The following is an 18,345-nucleotide window of genomic DNA, read 5'->3' on the forward strand; positions in this document are numbered from 1 at the left end:
TAGTCTTGTTCATAAACAAATTCTATATATGAATAACTCAATAAAAAAGAACTGACTTAAAAAAAAGAGTAAGTCATTAGACTGATTCATATGAGTACTATACATTTAATCATAACTCAATAGTTCAGGGCTGATTATTTGAGTCTTTTTAAAGCTTTTTTCTAATTTATTAATTAATTACAAAGAACTGACTTAAAATAGTCTGTGATTCCGACTCTTTTTGCAAAGTTCTTTTTAATTAATTGGCCAAAAAGATTGAGTCACTTAACTTAATATTTTTGGAGATTAATGAAGACATATTCAGTCAGTGAATGAGTTATTAGACTGGTTCATATATATTCTATACATAAATAACTCGTTATAATTCACTTAAAAGAACAGACTAAAAGAGTCACCTAAAATTAATTTGTTACTTGAAGAAGAATTCACAAAATAAATGAGCTACAATTAAATCAACAGTGAACAATTTGAGCAATCAAGTCAACTGTTTGCAATTATTTGAAAAATTACTGAAGGAGTCAATCATATCAATTCCTTTGGTACTTGAAGGTCGATTCAGTCAATAAATGAATCGTTAGGTTCTTACATTAACTCATGCAATCAGAAAGTTATTCATTGGTGAATCGTACTACACTGGTTGAGTAGCATTGGTGGAGGAATGTAGACATTGAAAAAAAAATTTTGGAACAGAATGTCATGACAACTTTTGGTTCCAGTATTTTTTGTACCCATTTCTGAATAAGAATATCCAGGAACACTTCCTACTTGTATAAATCACATTGTGCAGCTCTTCACGGGCTCATTATTTTAGGCAACACTTTGATTACTGAACACCTCCCCACAGCTGAATTGTGGCATTTCCTCTGCCAGAAATGAGTGTCCAAGAATACGTACATCTCTGTGTGCATGAGTGTGTGTAAATATAATTTCCTAGTAGGAAACAGGAGCAGTGCCAGTACATGTTCCCTCAGTGACACAAACTCAGTAAGGACAGCGGCTGCCGCCTGAGGCCAAGCTTTCAGTTTCCTTTCTCTGAACCCTTTTTTGTCTCAGATCTCCTCTTCTCTCTAACCTGCCTCTCTCTCTTTTAGTCTGTCTTTAAGTCTGCCCTCTCCCTCCCTTTTTTTCTTGATAGCCTTGCTGCTGTGCTCCCTCGCTCTCTGCCCTGTCCTCTCCTGTTGTCTCCCTCTGTCTCTCAGTGTGCACTGCTCTGACAGTTAGCAGAGGCAGCTGTTTACACTCATTTATACCCCAATCATCGTGCTCAACGCTTCAGGCTACTTCTCTACGTGCCCTTTATTTCAACAGAATCCTCATCAATACTGTATATGATAGAAAATAAATCATCAGGAGGCATTCATGTTTCTGAAACAGCTTGATTACATGGATTCATAATGACAGCTAAACAGCTGCTACTATTGTATAAACTATTTGCAGTACTAAATAGTGTCAAAATGAGGGATTTCAGAGCACAGGCATCCTGTGCTTCACACTGTTTGAATTTTCAGTGCAGCTGTACATGTGTGAGATCCTGTCATCATCTCATCGATGACGGAATATGATCAGCCAGTTCAAGCAGCTGATTGGCTTTCCCAATAGCTTCAATAATCTCCGATTAGTACTGCATTGTATGGGCATTTGTATTCGTTGTGTGTTGACAGATGCTCATATTTCATTATTAGCAGGATTATAGCACCTTTAGTAATGATTATCATGGTGTCTGTAGTAATGCCCCTGGAGGACTGTAATATTTGACAAGTTTACACAGAGTGATTTGCATACAGGGTGCTCAGGTTATGCTGTACCCTAACTAATTTTCATCTGATCACAAAAATGCCTTTGGCTGTATGCTGAATATATTAATACAACCCACATTTTTATCCCATCTGAAATAATTACATAGGAAGTGTTGTAGTTAATGAGTCCAAATATAGGAGATTATCCTGTCAGTCTAATTTATATAATACAGGGGTATTATATAAATTAGAGTGGCAGGATAATCTTATATCAGTGCATCAATTATACAGTAATTTTCATGAGGTTGACTATTTTAGAGGGTAAAAAGAATTTTAAACATCTATTTATTTATAGAGGGTTTGCACTTACTGTACGTCACGGTTTGGTCAGTTACCCGGATGCGCAGCCATATTTGAGATACTCAGATGTAAACAACAGCATGGATTACACAGTTAATGTACTACTGAATACGTTGTTCTGCAAATTTATCTTGTCTAAACCATGTGGAAACTGCTATATCATATAGAGAAAAACTTAGTAAGCAAGAAAAGGGGGCAATATTTTGACAAACTGAAGTTAATAGGTTGTAAAAATACATAGAAGCAGCACACATTATGATATTAGCCTATTATTTCACCTACCTGACCGGAAATGATAAGAACAAACACAAATATTGTCAAGATTCTTGCTCTGGAAAGCCTGGTTGAGTTTGGCCAACCACAAACGGCTTTTGTTCCTCAGACAGTTTTTCGCACACTTTTCCTTAATTTGTTATAACTTATGGCAGTCTGTGGTACTCCAAATGTTTTTTACTGGTCCGATCGATTAGTACAGCTCAAAACATGACAATTATTGACATTATCAATAGCAATAATCAGCAAAATTCTGCCAATATGGCCAATTGATGATACGTCATGAAAAAACTCTTATTACATTTTTAGAGGGCAATCTGCACAGTAAGTGAAACATATATCTAAAACTATAAAACTAAATGCTACAACACTTTTTGTGATTTACAGTGAAGTAATAAATAAGGCCAGTAGGTCTATAGTGTTTCATCAGATAACCGCCTAAAGAAAGTCGCAAAAGAATGAGGCCTATGCAAACTGCTTTCTGTTGTTGTAGTCACCTATAGAGTGTTTTCATGACGTGTCATTAATCGGCCATATTGGAGGCACTGAATGTGAACATTGCCATTGAACTAAACGAAACTTGCATATTTTGCTGATTATTACTGCTGAAAATGGTCAATTGTTGTCATGTTATGGGCTGTACTAATCGGTCAGACCGGAAAAAATATTTGGAGTAATATAGACTGCCAAAAGGTATAACAAATCAAGGAGAAGAATGCAAAAGACAAGGAAAAGGCGTTACCTTGGTTGGCCAAACTGAACCAGGAATTACAGGTCAAGAATCTTGACAACATGTTTGTTCTTATAATTTCCGATCAGGTAGGTCAAATATTAGGCTAATATCTTAATTAATACTACTCATATGTATCTTTACATCCTTTTAACTTCAGCTTGTCTCAATATTGTGCCCCTTCCTGCTTACTAAGTCCTTCTCTATATGATTTAGCAGCTTTCACACATTTTTTTCCCATGGTTTAGACAGCATAAATTAGTAGAACAACGCACACATACACACGGAGACATCTATTTGACATCTACATTTACATCTGGAAGACATATTTTTAGAGTGTTTGCAGTCATCTGCAATGTCTATAGGATGTTTCCTATCAGATGTCAAATAGACATCTATTAGATGTCTTTAAAGGAGAACTCCGGTGTGATATTGACCTAAAGTGTATTGAATCATGATACCGAGTGTGAACGTACCTTGCATATCTCATCTCGGTTTGTGTCCTGCTGTCCGAAATCTGGGGTCAGTTAGCCGATGCTCACAACAGGTTGTCAATGAAAGTCAACAGGGCATCGGAATAGTCATGTAAATAAATCACTGTTTTACGCCATTTACGAGGCACAAAGTAGCTCCACACTTCATTGGTAGACTTCCAAGGACCCTGACATTTAAAACGAGACATTGAGAACTCAGAAAAAGCACCGGTAGTTTATTTACAAGAAGATTTATACAGACAGTACCTGGGAAAGAAAATAGGGTAGCCGCCATCCTGAACTTAGTCACGATAAGTCGAGTGTCGAGCACCAAGGAATTTATCAGGTTATCAACGTATCAGGTTGTAGTTTCCTTCGTGCTCGACACTCGACTTATCGTGACTACATTTAAGATGGCGGTGACCGGTCTGTTCCTGGTGGAACATGTCTGTATAAATCTACTTGTAAATAAACTACCAGTGCTTTTTCTGAGTTCTCAATGTCTCGTTTTAAATGTCAGGGCCCTTGGAAGTCTACCAATGAAGTGTGGAGCTACTTTGTGCCTCGTAAATGGCGTAAAACAGTGATTTATTTACATGGCTATTCCGATGCCCTGTTGACTCTCATTGACAGCCTGTTGTGAGCATCGGCTAACTGACCCCAGATTTCGGACAGCAGGACACAAACCGAGATGAGATATGCAAGGTACGTTCACACTCGGTATCATGATTCAATACACTTTAGGTCAATATCACACCGGAGTTCTCCTTTAAGATGTTCATGATTTAGAATGGATGTAAAACTGACATCTTACAGACGTCTTTCAAATGTTTGTACACAGCAGATGCTTTCCAGATCAAGTAATCTTTAACAGACCTCTTGCAGATGTACATGTGCTATCTGGGTAGAGTCAGACCAAAAACAAAATGGCCACGTGTGAAAATATATGCACTGACAATTAGTGTATTTAAACAAATATTTTGAGTAGACCATTGTCAGTCAAACAATCACTTTTACTTTTAATCATGTTTTTTTTTTTTTTTTTTTGCAGCGCTTGACTGTTTTTTCTGCCTTCATAAAGTAAACAAACTGGAATATTTAGTTTGTTGACATGGAACATCTGACAGACTGAACACAGGGTGATGTCATGTCATTCATTTAGTACAATCTTTTTCACAACATAAAGAGAAGGGTGGTGTAAGAATTATTTGAATAAAAAAATCTATTCAGTAAATAAATGACCCAGATAGCACAGGTATGTCTGCAAGATGTCTGTTAAAGATCACTTGATCTGGAAAGTATCTGCTGTGTATAAACATCTGGCAGATGTCTGTAAGATGTCAGTTTTACATACATTCTAAATCAGAAACATCTTAAAGACGTCTAATAGACGTCTATTCCCTGCTGAAAAAAACAGCATATGCTGTTGGGTAGGTTTTGGTGCTGGGATGCTGGTTTTAGCTGGTTTATGCTGGTCCTTTGCTGGTCCTTTGCTGGTTTATGCTAGCCATTTGCTGGTTTATGCTGGTCCTTGACCAGCAACATGACCAGCATAAACCAGCAAAGGACCAGCATTAACCAGCTAAGGACCAGCATAAACCAGCTAAAACCAGCATCCCAGCACCAAAACCTACCTAACAGCATATGCAGTTTTTTTCAGCATGGTTTGACATCTGATAGGAAACGTTCTATTGATGTATCGCAGATGAGCAAACAATCTAAAAAATACATCTTGCAGATGTAAATGCAGACATCAAATAGACATCTCTGAGATGTACCTGTGCTAGAGGAAGAAAAAAAAAGTGTGCGGAGAAAATGCTTATGAAGCTTAAACATTCTTTCTGTAGTATATTTATAGAGCGTTTTTTGTTTTGATTGTGAGTGACTTGTGAATCCTTGAGTGAATGATTCAGTAAGTGATTAGCTCAAACAAAAAGACTCAAAGTATTGCTACCTACTGGCTCAGCGATTAAACCTGCAAAAACGAGTGAATGAACTAATTATTAAACTATTCTTTTTATTGAATGCAGATTCGCGACACTGAAACTCCAATTCGCCACTATAGCTTGTAATCTAAATTGTATGTTTATTGAAACGTTTGAAGACGTTATAATTGTATAACTTGTTCATGCAATTGAATTAAGGGAGGTCTCACCCCTCCGCCCAATATTCTTCATCCATCCTCTCTCTCTCTCTCTCTCTCTCTCTCGCCATACATCAGTATGTGTTTAGCACTGCACGCACACTGGAGCCCGTGAGCGGAGACGAGGCTCGTTTAGTATTCCATGCACAAGGCGAAGGAGGGAGAAGGGAGGGAGGGCAGAGAGTGAAATAGAGAGAAAAAAACGAGGCTGTGAAGACAGGCGAAAACACAGAAAGAGAGGAGGAAGAGGGGAGCCGAGAGATACCTCCTCTGTCCCTCTCGGTCTACCCTTTGGCATCCGTCTGTCCCAGGTGCGGTATTTCAGCCTTTATCTGTCTTTGGGTGTGCGGGGCGGATGTTATGATGTTGCCGTTGTAACGCGTCGCATGAGAAAATTAATGTTTGGGATGAATGTGAGCTCGGGAGAGAGAGTGTGGATATGATGTAGACAGTCGTTCCGTTCGAGATCTGCATTGCTTGAAACGGTACAGACTCTCTACGGATTGTTGTGTCCAGGTTATCCATAATATATCTGGCTATTTGTGAGCGCGCCTATGTGGTGTAAAGGTCTGCACGTCTGTCCGGCATCGTCGTGCAGATCCTCTCAGCTGCTTCAGTAATCTTCATTTATTTACTGCAAAATCATGCATGGATATGTGCTGAGCATCGTGACCTCGCATTTTCAGATGTGCATATGTGTGTGTGTGTGCAACAATGTATAGAGGGATAATCAGTCACTTAGACTCTGTCACTTATGTAATTCTGCTCTTAACTTCCATATTTCCTACTCTACATGCTTAATCTGCATATGCATATGTAATTCATGAGGAAAGGATGTGAGATGTGCATATGAAGCTGCTTCCCTCCTTCTTCAACCCCTTATCAGTGTTCCTTCCCCTCCAAACCCCACCCCTCCCCACAGTCTTCAAAGGCAGGCTTACATGGGCTTCTATCAGGCACAGGACCATAATTATGCAAATATTAATACATCCATATGGAACCGTCACTGGAATCCTCTCCTTCGCTCACTGACAGCATATAACGACACTGGTAAAAGCCATATGAGGGGGCGATTCGTTCCCCCCACAATGTGACGGAGCGGGTGATGACGTTGCCTGGCTGTCGGGCTGCCGAGAGCTTCCCTCTACGTTCTATCTGTGTGGGAGCTGAATCTTAAGGGCTGGCACAGAGCGTCACCAGTATCCCAGGGTTCCTCGCATCGCTCACTGCTCTTTCTTTTGCCTGTGTTTTCCTGTGTGGTGTTATAGATAATTTAGATACTCTCAGGGCCTGGACAGCGGAGCCGAGGAGAGAGAGGATGGGAGGGGAAAACCAGGCCCACATGAAATCTGCAGATTTCCTCGGAACTGGGACACGTGTCATTCATAGAATTCTGGAAGTGTATTTGTTTATTAATCACTTGGGCTAATTTGATTATGCTTTCCACAGAATTCCCTGAAATCCGTGCTGAAAAAGTCTGCATATTCTGTCTGGGCCTGAGGGTAACTTGAAGCAGGCTTTGCAACCATTCTATACAGTTTTTGAATAGGACCGAACTCCTTTTAGACATTGAAAACAATGTTACTACATACTACCTCAGCTTGCAGCCACAAGCCGCAAAGGCCGAAAGTATCTTTTTTTTACAGCGATATGTAATATCAGCCCTGTCTTTGGCCAGCGGCGGAGGTCCGGTTGTGTAAATGACAGCAGACGTTGGCAGGGCAGTTTTGATGTGTGTTTAGTGGCCGGTGAATAGGCTGGACACCAGAGAGGATGGAGAAAGTGTCTAGGAACTCACAGATATGAGCAAGACGGTGAGATGACGCAGTGATCCGGCTGAGTGTCCGTAAGCAGAGGTTGTGACCGCGCTGAAGGCCGTTTAGCCTGGTTTCCTCTTCCAGTGCATGAGATCAGTGCATGATTTAAGGGAGTGGAATGGTAACAGGCGACAAAAGAGGTAGAAAAGGTTAGAAAAGCAAGAGTACGACGGCATTGGCGAGAGCTAGGGAGATGAAGAGAAATTGCTACACGAGTCTACTAAAACAGCGTTGTTATCATTTATTCATTCATTCCCACTTTGCAGGATGTCTGGAAACATTTTGCTTTGAAGCCAGAGGGGTAAAGAAAATTACCGTTATCTTCCAACAGGTTAAGAAAGGGAGGAAAAAAACGCAACAGCCTTACAGAAAACAAAAGCAGATTAGACTCCCGATGACATTGCAGATAAGACCACAGGAATGGAGGTGATACAGTGAGTGTGGGGGAAAAAAGAAGGAGAGAAAGAAAAACCACAACGGCTTCATTAAGAAATTACTCTAATATCCTATTGGTTATACTTAATGGATTTACATCCCTTGTCAATAGAAGTGTTCAAATTCATTGCCTCAGTAGAGAAGAAAAGGATTAGCCATCATTTTTCTTTTACAATTAGTCTCAGTCACATCTATCAATTTCAGGGGAATAAGGGAAGTTGTGAGGCAGGTTTCCATTGAGTAAAGAGGAAAGACGGGAAAAACTTCAAAAGGAGGGAGGCAATTGTGAAAACTACAATTGCTTTGTGGAACGTGTCTCAGATTTGCCTAGAATGTACATTTGTTATTCTCAATGTATCTTAAAGGTGCTTTAAAGGGACAGTACAGCCAAAAATGAAACTTTTGTCATTAATTGCTCACCCTTATGTCGTCTTCAATATTTCTGATGAAATCCAAGAGCTCTCTGATCCTGCATAGACAGCAGTGAAACTGAAACATTTCCAGGCCCAGAAAGGTAGTAAGAACATTGTTGAAATAGTCCATGTGACCTCAACCCTCAACTGTCTATCCAACAATTTCTGCTTGCGCTGTGGTTCTGTCGTGAACGTGTCGAAGACTAACATTGAAGAGAAGAAATTGTTGAATAAAGTCGTTATTTTTGCTTTCTTTGTGCACAAAAAGTATTGTCGTAGCTTCATAAAATTAAGGTTGAATTTTAACAGTGTCCTTACTACCTTTCTGGGACTTGAATGTGTCAGTTGTGTTGCTTTTTTATGAAGGGTCAGAAAGGTCTTGCATTTCATCGAAAAATATCTTTATTTTTGTTCTGAAGATGAACAAAGTTCTTACAGGTTAATTAATGATGGAAATTTCATTTGTGGGTGAACTCTCTCTTTAAGCTAAAACAAACAATGTCAATAAGCTGCCACATATACGCACATCACATTATATACTTAATGGATTTGTTAGAAGGGTTTAAATTTATAGCCTAAGACAAGTCTTATATATCTTGCATATCTTCTATGCAAAATGAATAAATTTACACATTTAATTTAGTTTGGTTTCATTTGGAAATGGATTACATGGATCAGCGTTGGTTAGCATCTTGTGACACCTCTGATTTCCATTACACAGCAGCTGAAACATTTGTTAAGACTTATATATCTGCATATTTAAACACTAGATTTGAGACTGGAGGATGGCTCAAAGTGTTGCAACACTGAAGCAGACTGCCAAACAAAAAAGCAACACATTTTATAAGCTATAAACTTTTATCATTGTGCATCCTCATTAAAATGTAGCATGGTTTGAGTGATGTGCATATATCTGATCCTGTGTATCTTCATGTAATGCCAGATTCTTTACGAGCAGAATGGAAGACCCTGCTTCCAGGCATGTCGAGGTTTGTCATCTTTTGCAGACTTTACAGCAACTTAACCATTAGCCTACAAACCGGACAACTTAAATAGGACATTGGACGTTGCCTGTGGGACAAAACGAATTGCATCATTCTTCATTGGCTTGAATAATTTCACCCCGGGTCCGAGGACGGAACCTCAGACCCATCTGCTCTCTGCTGTAGAAACAGGCAGTGACCTGAGCGACTGCTGCTGATCTGTGGTGTTGACGGACAGCCCCTCTGACAGATCTCGACTTAGGACACCTGACAGTTATGCAGCGAATGCCAGGTGTTTTATGTATGAACAGTCAGTGACATTATCATTGTCAGTAACTTGCCTCATGACTACACACATTTGTGAGTGTGGGCCGCAGTTATTTAGAGGTTATTAGGACCCGTTGTATTGTAGGACGGCCTCATTTGTCACGCTAGCTCATGCCCGCCAAAACGTCTGCAAATCCGCTTGAATGGATCAAACTGGTGGAAATAGACAGACTAATTACAAATTTAAAAATTCATCCACTCGGACATCATCGCTTTCAGTCACGTCCGATTTAATATGGACGTGAAATGATGATCTGTGAGCCATTTCTAGAGGACTAAATTAAAGCAGCACCTCTGTGCCTGTGACCTTTATTACGCTTGCAGTGTTTTACAAGGATTTATTGACTGATAGTCAAAAAAAGGTGATTATTAATGACATCTAACAAAAAAGCTAAACCAAAGTTGTTTTTGTATTGTATTGTTGTAATTATTATTTTTGAAGTACTAGAAAATGCTTTAACTGATTTGTTCATAAAATTAATTAACGTTTTAAAATATACAGTTGAGGTCAGAATATGCAAAATGTAAATTTTACCAAAATAAGAGGGATCTGACCTGAATAAAATATTTTACACAAAAGATGTTTACATATAGTCCACAAGAGAAAATAATAGTTACATTTATAAAAATGACTCTCTTCAAAAGTTTACATACATTAGATTCTTACTGTGTTGTTATCTGAATGATCCACAGCTTTGTTTTTTTGTTTAGTCATAGTTGTTCATGAGTCCCTTGTTTGTCCTGAACAGTAAAGACTGCCTGCTGTTCTTCAGAAAATCTTTCAGGTCCCACAAATTCTCTGGTTTTCCAGCATTTTTGTGTATTTGAACCCTTTCCAACAATGACTGTATGATTTTGGGATCCATCTTTTCACACTGAGGACAACTGGGGGACTTATAAGCAACTATTACAGAAGGTTCAAACACTCGCTGATGCTCCAGAAGGAAAAACAATGCATTAAGAGCCGAGGAGTGAAAACTTTTTGAATTTGAATATCAGGGTTTAATGCATGGTTTTTCCTCCTGGAGCATCAGTGAGTGTTTGAACCTTTTGTAATAGTTGCAAATCAGTCCCTCAGTTGTCCTCAATGTGAAAAGATGGATCTCAAAATCATACAGTCGTTGTTGAAAAAGGTTCACATACACAAAATGCTGGAAAACCGAAGATTTTGTGGGACCTGAAGGATTTTTTCTGAAGAACAGCAGGCTGTTCAGGACAAACAAGGGACTCATGAACGACTATCACTAAACAAAAAACACAGCTGTGGATCATTCAGGTAACAACACAGCTAAGAATCAAGGGGATGTAAACTTTTGAAACTCATTATTATAAATTCAACTATTATTTTTTTCTTGTGTAAAATATCTTATTCAGGTGAGCACTAAATAAACAGTAACATGCATTGTATGATCCCTCTTACAGTATTTTGGTAAAATAATTAACATTTTGCAGATTCTGAACCCTTTCATGTAAACTTCTGACCTCAACGGTAAATATTATGCATTTGCTTGTTGGTAGTGATTTTTTTTGTTTGGTGATAAGGTGATTCAAACTGATTACATTCATTTTGTGATTAAACAGAATTCACAAAGGATCATTTTTAGTTGTAATGTAAAATGTTGTTATTGATTTCGTTTTTATTTTTTATTTTTTGTCATCATCAAGTTCTCATCTGAGATCATCTCTCCTGCTTGGAATCGCTTACTGTTGTCCGTCATTCAATGACACGGCGACCTGATCTAGTCTTTCTGCTTTCCGGGTGAAATTGGACGTCTGGGTGTTGTGTGAGTTGTCTAGACACCAAACTGAGCTGCAACCTTCAAATGTTTCCGTACGTAACGTCAGTGCAATTATGGCCATTTTGATGGATGTCACTGTACATTGACCTTTCTGGTTGTTTGTGTCTGTGTGCATATCCGTATAATCATTGCATTTTATTATAGGTTTTCATTTCTAGTGTGTGATTGGACAGGGGCTTTTGTGGCCTTTATTGCTTGATTGGACTGTGGCAATTCCGTCTGGCTTGCGAGTGATTGGACAGTGACCATACAGGTTGCTGGGGTCCCTGTTGTGGGGTATTGCTTTTCCTGGAGATATTGATTGAGACCTGGGCAGTAGTCAATGGAATGTCTGAGACAGGTTTCATGTTCTGTTGTCCGCGTGTTTCATGTCGGTGTCACTTGCATGGATTTTACCACCACATTATGCTATTCCGGCTTTTTTCTGGCCTATAACGCCCCAGAGCGTCGGTGTAGTTTTATTACAGCATATCACTTGTAAATGCCTGTCCTCTAGACATTTACGCTTGCACCAAGACGCTTTGGGCTCCAAGGCCGCATGCTATATGCCCTTCTGACTTTCTTTTTTCTTCCAAGCATTATAGTTTATGTCTCGCTCTTGCTTTCTCTTTCATTGCCTCTTTCTTTCACCTGCTCAGTTCCTCTCTAACTTCGTTCTCAATCGACCTGGCATGTCTGGACAGTGACACTGTAGTTCACTGCCAGACGGCCATCTTTCAGATTGAGATATGCAGCGTTTTTAAGTCAAACTCAGACAGATTTACAGGCTGAACTGTGGTGAGGAGAGCAGACAAGAGTTTTGAGGGGGGAAGTGCTTTTTTATGAGCTAATCTAAGGCTCATTTTTACAATGGGCCGAAGATCTGAGATAGACAGATAAATGGACCTCATTCTGTTTGTGTTTCTTTTGAATGACGCTCTGGACTAATGGACCGCTTGGGCACGCTGATTAGGCAACTCCAAAGGAAGGATTGAATGAGTGTGTGTGGGTGAACATCTTGACCTGAGCCCTGCTCCAAAAGACTTATAGCTGTACTTAAGCCTTTGACTGATTGATTGATTGAAAAGACAGATGGAAAAGACACTAGCTAGAAAAAAAAAACATCCACAATGAAACTCCAATGACATTTTACAGACCTAAAAAGCATGAAAGAATAGTGTAGCACAATGATAGATGGACGATCGGCACAATAACAGGAGGTATCCTGTCGGAGAGTAATGGATCAGACTTCTTGGAGGGATTTAGCTGGCTTGAAAAACTCAGATGAAGGCAGGCGATCGTTGAATCGATTCAGATATTGATAGATTTGCTCACTTTTTCTGGGCTTGCACCGTTTCAGCTGACGCAGAGAGGGGTGGAAAGAAACACTTGGAGGAGGGCTGAGACAGAGCGAAAGAGAAGGGAAATGAAAGGTGGAGCTTTGACCTGGTTTTGTGAGACAGAATGAGCACAGAACAAAGGAGGAATACTGAGAGATCTCATAGATATAGAACTTCATGCTGACAAATTATACACACCCAGTCCCTCAGCAGATAAATAGCTACCATGTTTTTCCTCAGTGCTGTCTGATTGTTGAAAATAGATTTGTAACATATGTGACCATGGACCACAAAACCAGTCTCATAAGGGTCAATTCTTTGAAACTGAGATTTATAGATAATCTGAAAGCTGAATAAATTAGATTTTGCAATGATGTATGGTTTGTTAGGATATGACAATATTTGGCTGAGATACAACTATTTTAAAATCTAGAATCTGAGGGTGCAAAAAATCTAAATATTGAGAAAATTGCCTTTAAAGTTGTCCAAATTAACTTCTTAGCAATGCATATTACTAATCAAAAATTAAGTTTTGATATGTTTATGGTAAGAAATTTACAAAATATCTTCATGGAACATGATCTTTACTTACGGTTTTTCCCGATCATTTTGACCCTTAAAATGTATTTTTGGCTATTGCTACAAATATACCCGTGCTACTTAAGACTGGTTTTGTGGTCCTGGGTCACATACTGTATGTATTTTAGGTTATTTGTAATTCAAAAATCATAAAATTTTAATCATTCTAGACTTGATAGCAAAAATGTAATTACTGTGGTCTTTATGGTAACGCTGCATTAAAGTCCTCTTTATGGAAAAAGTGCTGGTAGCTAGCTGTGCTCCTTAGTGTAGATCTGACCTTTATTCTAATCCATTAACGAAAAGCTTCTTGGAATTACAAATTGATGAACTATGTCTAGTGCTGTGCTGTTGATGTAATAAAATGTTGTGAATATAGGCCTGCTTAACGTGAACCTTAAGTGCTTTTATCCTCTATGTGAGGGTTCAAAGGTCAATTCAAAAGCATGAAAAAGCAAGGTCTGTTTTCTTAGTGTTTTCTGTGCTCTTCGTCTGCAGTGTGCTGTGAGTGTGAGAACTGTTCTGTGTTGTGTCACGCCCTATTTTCACATTTGGTGTGGACAGACAAATTGCCTGTCACTAGAATCTTGTTGCGTTGCACCCGGTTAGGACACAGTGTTAACCTTAAAGGTGAAGTGTCTCTACCGAACTACAATGTTGAAATGCTGTCTTTGATTATTTTTTGCTGTTCTTTTTGGCAAGGATACTACCATATGGTGTCAGTGAAAAAAATATTAATGGCTTAAAATTAAAAATAAATGGCTGCTAAAAATTCAGCTTTGCCATCACTAGAATAAACTACATTACAAAATACAGTCAAATCAAAATTATTTACACATGATTCATTTTTGATATTTTTTTACTAGTGGGTGCAGGACACTAAAGTTCATTCATGTAATTGAGGATAGCGAAATAAAGTAAACTGTGACATATTATACCCCAAAATCCCTCATACAGTGGACTACCAGTAAACTTGATAAAAAAAATTTGGGACAGACAATTATTTAGACACTTTGACCTGTCAATGTTTTGCTTAAGTTTTTTTTTTTTTTTTTTGCTAATTTGACCTTTTTACACCACAGACTGAACAACATCAAGCATTGCTTGGTAATTGGCCAACAAAGTATTCATAGTTGTGTAAATATTGTCTGAATAATATTTGGTTGATTGTAACCCATTACATACCTTTCTATCAAAGTTATTTGAGATCAATATTATTTTTTTCTGACACAGTTTAACTGAGTTCTTGTCATATTTTATTACCATTTTCTAAACTATAGTGGATAAACTGTGATAATGTGAGAAAGATTAATGGTGTCTGAATAAATTTTGGTTTGGCTCTACATTAAAATAGAAACAGAAATATTTCACAATATTATTATTTCACCACATTTTTGGTCAAATAAATGACCTATTTCAAAAACATAAATCATACGGACCATAGTAGCATGTGTTTTGTCTGCAATACTTATCTGGATTGAGTATAATATTAATAAAACTAATCCCAGATTATAAAAAGGTATTATTATGTCAACCTGACACAACATTTTCACAGCCAATAGTGTGAGTTTGGGTGGGGCTATCATTAGTTCAGCCAAAAATGAAAATTACCCCATGATTTACTCACCCTCATGCTATCCTAGGTGTATACGACTTTCTTCTTTCAGACGAATACAATCTGAGTTATATTAAAAAATGTCCAGGCTCTTTAAAATCAGTTTATAATGGCGATGAATGGCTGTTGTGATTTTAGGTGAAATAAAGTGCATCCATCCATCATTAAAAATGCTCTACACAGTTTTGGTGGGTTTAATGCGTTTTTGTAAAAATACATATTTCTAAAGCTTGGAAGAGCCAACTCCGATTGAATTCTTCTGAAAGAAAAAAGTCATATACACCTAGGATGGCTTGAGGATGAGTAAATCATGGGGTAATTTTCATTGTTGGCTGAACTATCCCTTTAATCCCTGTAAAAACATTAATTATTGTGGTGCAGAAATTATACACTTCAGCTGTAAAGATACTAAACAGAATGGCAAAAAAAAAAGACTACCATAATTATTATTCAAACATGTAGCGCCGCCCAAACCTCACATCATTGGTTTAGCCGATGTATCGGGCAGCTCAAATTAACGTTACAAGTTTAGCATCGAAATTACTTGTCACCTTTAATCTTGAGAGTATCATGCAACAACAGCTTACTGTCAGGGTTTGTGTGCTGGACTGACGAGACGGGACACGAGATAACAAACAAAAGTGAAATTTAATGTAAATCTTCAAGTGTGACAAGCAGAACAGGCAGGAACATCCACACACACGTAAAACATCTAAACAATATAAAGACCGACAGGGACCTCAAGACAAAGACAGACTTATAAAGGAAGATAATTAATTAAACACAGGTGATGAGGATGACAGGTTGATGAGGGTGAAACCAATAATGACAAAATGACAGGGGGAGACCAGATGAACAGACAGGACTGTGACACTTACAAGATAAACTTGTTTTGTGGTTGACCACATCCTCATTCCCGAGAAGCGCTGTACAAGAAGAGCTGTTTGTCTTTGAGAAGAAACAGATAGGTTCTTCTCTGCATGCTGTTGAGCTCTGCGAGCCCAGCGGGTTGCCTTTATAATTTAACCATAATTTTACAGCAGTGTTTTTAATGATGTGTGCCTCATTTTCTCCCTCTCTCACACACTCTCCCTCTCTTCCTCTCATTTCAGGCAGTTTCAAAGCTCCTGTAGAACATTCCAGAAATACAGCCATGGACCACAATGAACAGTAAAGCTTGAATGGAGAAAACAAATAGAGAAGCCTAGTGGAACTAGACCGTACATCTCAAATACAACCCTGCCCTGATGCTGCTTTAAGGACTGAGTCTGCAAACACTTTCCTCTTCCCTGACTGATGATTTAACTGAGAGTAATAGCCCACGAAATCTAGGCTATGCTTTCTGAACAACAGACCTAAATATAGTCACACTGTTTATCCATTGAGCAAATTCTTAACATTTATGTGAATTGAATTGCTTTCGACCTTCTTCACCATGACAAGGACTCAGGGATGTCATTGTCATCCTTTATAACAAGTATGTGCACAAAAACATCTCGTAAGCAAAGCACATTCAATTCAATAATGGATTTTACATTATAAATGTATGCATTGTCTTCTCCTCCCTTGCTCTCATTTCTTCTTTTTTTCCCTTTCTCTTGTTTTTTTTCCCCCTCCAGGAGCCAATGTTATTATTGAAACGAGTGATTGTGGCACACTTACCAATGAGTTCAGCAACCATTAAGGCTTTCAATTAACGGTCATAAAGAGACCGTCTCTGCTTTTTGTCGAAACGTTGTCCTTCAGAATCCAAAACGACCCCCTGTATTGTTGGAAATCGGCAGAAAGTGGCCAGACGCACCCTCTCCGTTCAGGCGCCGTCCAGTTGGTGCGGGCGGTGAGAGCCGCACCTCGATTGGTTGAGTGCGGGCTGGGTGTGCGATGCGGATTGGAGGATGTCGGGGGACTGGGAAGACGACCTTTGTAAGAAGGCGTTGGTGCTGGTGGAGGAACTGTGCTTCCGATCTGGAGGCTTGAGCCAGAGCGCCAGCTGTCAAGAGTTCAGCTACATGATGAGAGGACCTAACAGACAGCTGAACACAGGTAAGAGCACAGCGCAACCTGGTTAAAGAATGACTGACCTGAAATTTAGCATTCGGACATCATTTACTCACTTTCATGTTGTTACAAATCAGGATTATTTTACTTGCAGAATAAAAAATTTCCTTATAAATTACTCACCCCATGTCATCCAAGTTGTTCATGTCTTTCTTTCTTCAGTTGGAAAGATTTGAAAAGGTAAGTTTAGTAAGGATAACATTCAAGGATTTCTCTCCATACAGTGGACTTCAATGAGGATCATTGGGTTGAAGGTCTAAATTGCAGTTTTATTGCAGCTTCAAAGGGCTCTACGTGATGCCAGCCGAGGAATAAAGGGTCTTATCTAGTGAAACGATTGTTCATTTTCTAAAAAAAAATGTATATACTTTTTAACCACAAATGTTTGTCTTGCACTAACTCGACTTCACATATTACATAGTCATGTTGAAAAGGTCTCTCGTTTAAAAAGCGAATACACAAAGAAAGTCAAACGTCCTTTACAAAAAAGGTAAAACAATGATGTTGGATGATTTTGAAGTTGGAGAGGAAAATGAGATGGTGTTTTTTGTCCTTTTAGATAAGACCCAGTGTTTCCCCTAGGTTTACAGCTTTGGGGGGTACCGGTAGCCAACGGTATTTTTTTCAATACTTTGTGTAATAACGAAAACATTTATTTCAGTTAAAAAAATAAGTCTAAAACTCTCAACTTCAACATTTTGAACAATAGGGCCCTACAATCTTTTTCTTTTTTTTTTCAGAAATTCTTGTGCTTAAATTTTTCTGATCATTTATTTATTTTTTCTGATAAACATTTATTTATTTTTAATCAAATGAAAATGAAACCCTTTTATTTTCTGACAAACAAACAGAGGTTTACTGGTAAAATGTATACATTGTTTGAATATTCAGTTAAAAAGTCTTAATAATATTTTTTTTTCTACAGTTAAAGGCTGTATCAGCGATTCTAGGCTGAAACATAAAGTTTCACATTCAGCTGACCTTTCTTCACGGTCCGCTCGCTGCCTGCCCCATAAATTGTCTGTAAAAAAAAACGTGTCTCTGTGGTCAGCCTAGGCTCCGAGGTAAGGTTGGTAGCACCGATTGTTTTTTTGGCATATCTCGGACTCTAGGCTGACCACAGAGACACGTTTTTTTTTACAGGCAATTTATGGGGCAGGCAGCGAGCGGATCGTGAAGAAAGGTCAGCTGAATGTGACACTTTATGTTTCAGCCTAGAATCGCTGATACAGCCTTTAAGTGATTCATCTTGTTGTAACATTTATTTTTTATCATTTAATTGTTG

At 38.6% G+C, this 18,345-nt stretch overlaps 1 protein-coding gene across 1 annotated transcript in view; it reads left to right on the plus strand.

Moving 5' to 3' along the window:
* Positions 1-5,888: 5,888 nt before the first annotated feature.
* syt3 (synaptotagmin III) overlaps positions 5,889-18,345 on the plus strand; it is a 67,893-nt gene continuing 55,436 nt past the window's right edge. Inside the window, exons 1-3 of the mRNA XM_073840761.1 lie at positions 5,889-6,026; positions 16,115-16,479; positions 16,622-17,045. Coding sequence (XP_073696862.1) covers positions 16,898-17,045 — 148 coding nt within the window. The 5' untranslated portion in view covers positions 5,889-6,026; positions 16,115-16,479; positions 16,622-16,897. The remainder of the gene's footprint in view (positions 6,027-16,114; positions 16,480-16,621; positions 17,046-18,345) is intronic.

Source organism: Garra rufa, chromosome 1 (genome assembly GCF_049309525.1).
Source record: "Garra rufa chromosome 1, GarRuf1.0, whole genome shotgun sequence".
NCBI classification, from domain to species: Eukaryota; Metazoa; Chordata; class Actinopteri; order Cypriniformes; family Cyprinidae; genus Garra; species Garra rufa.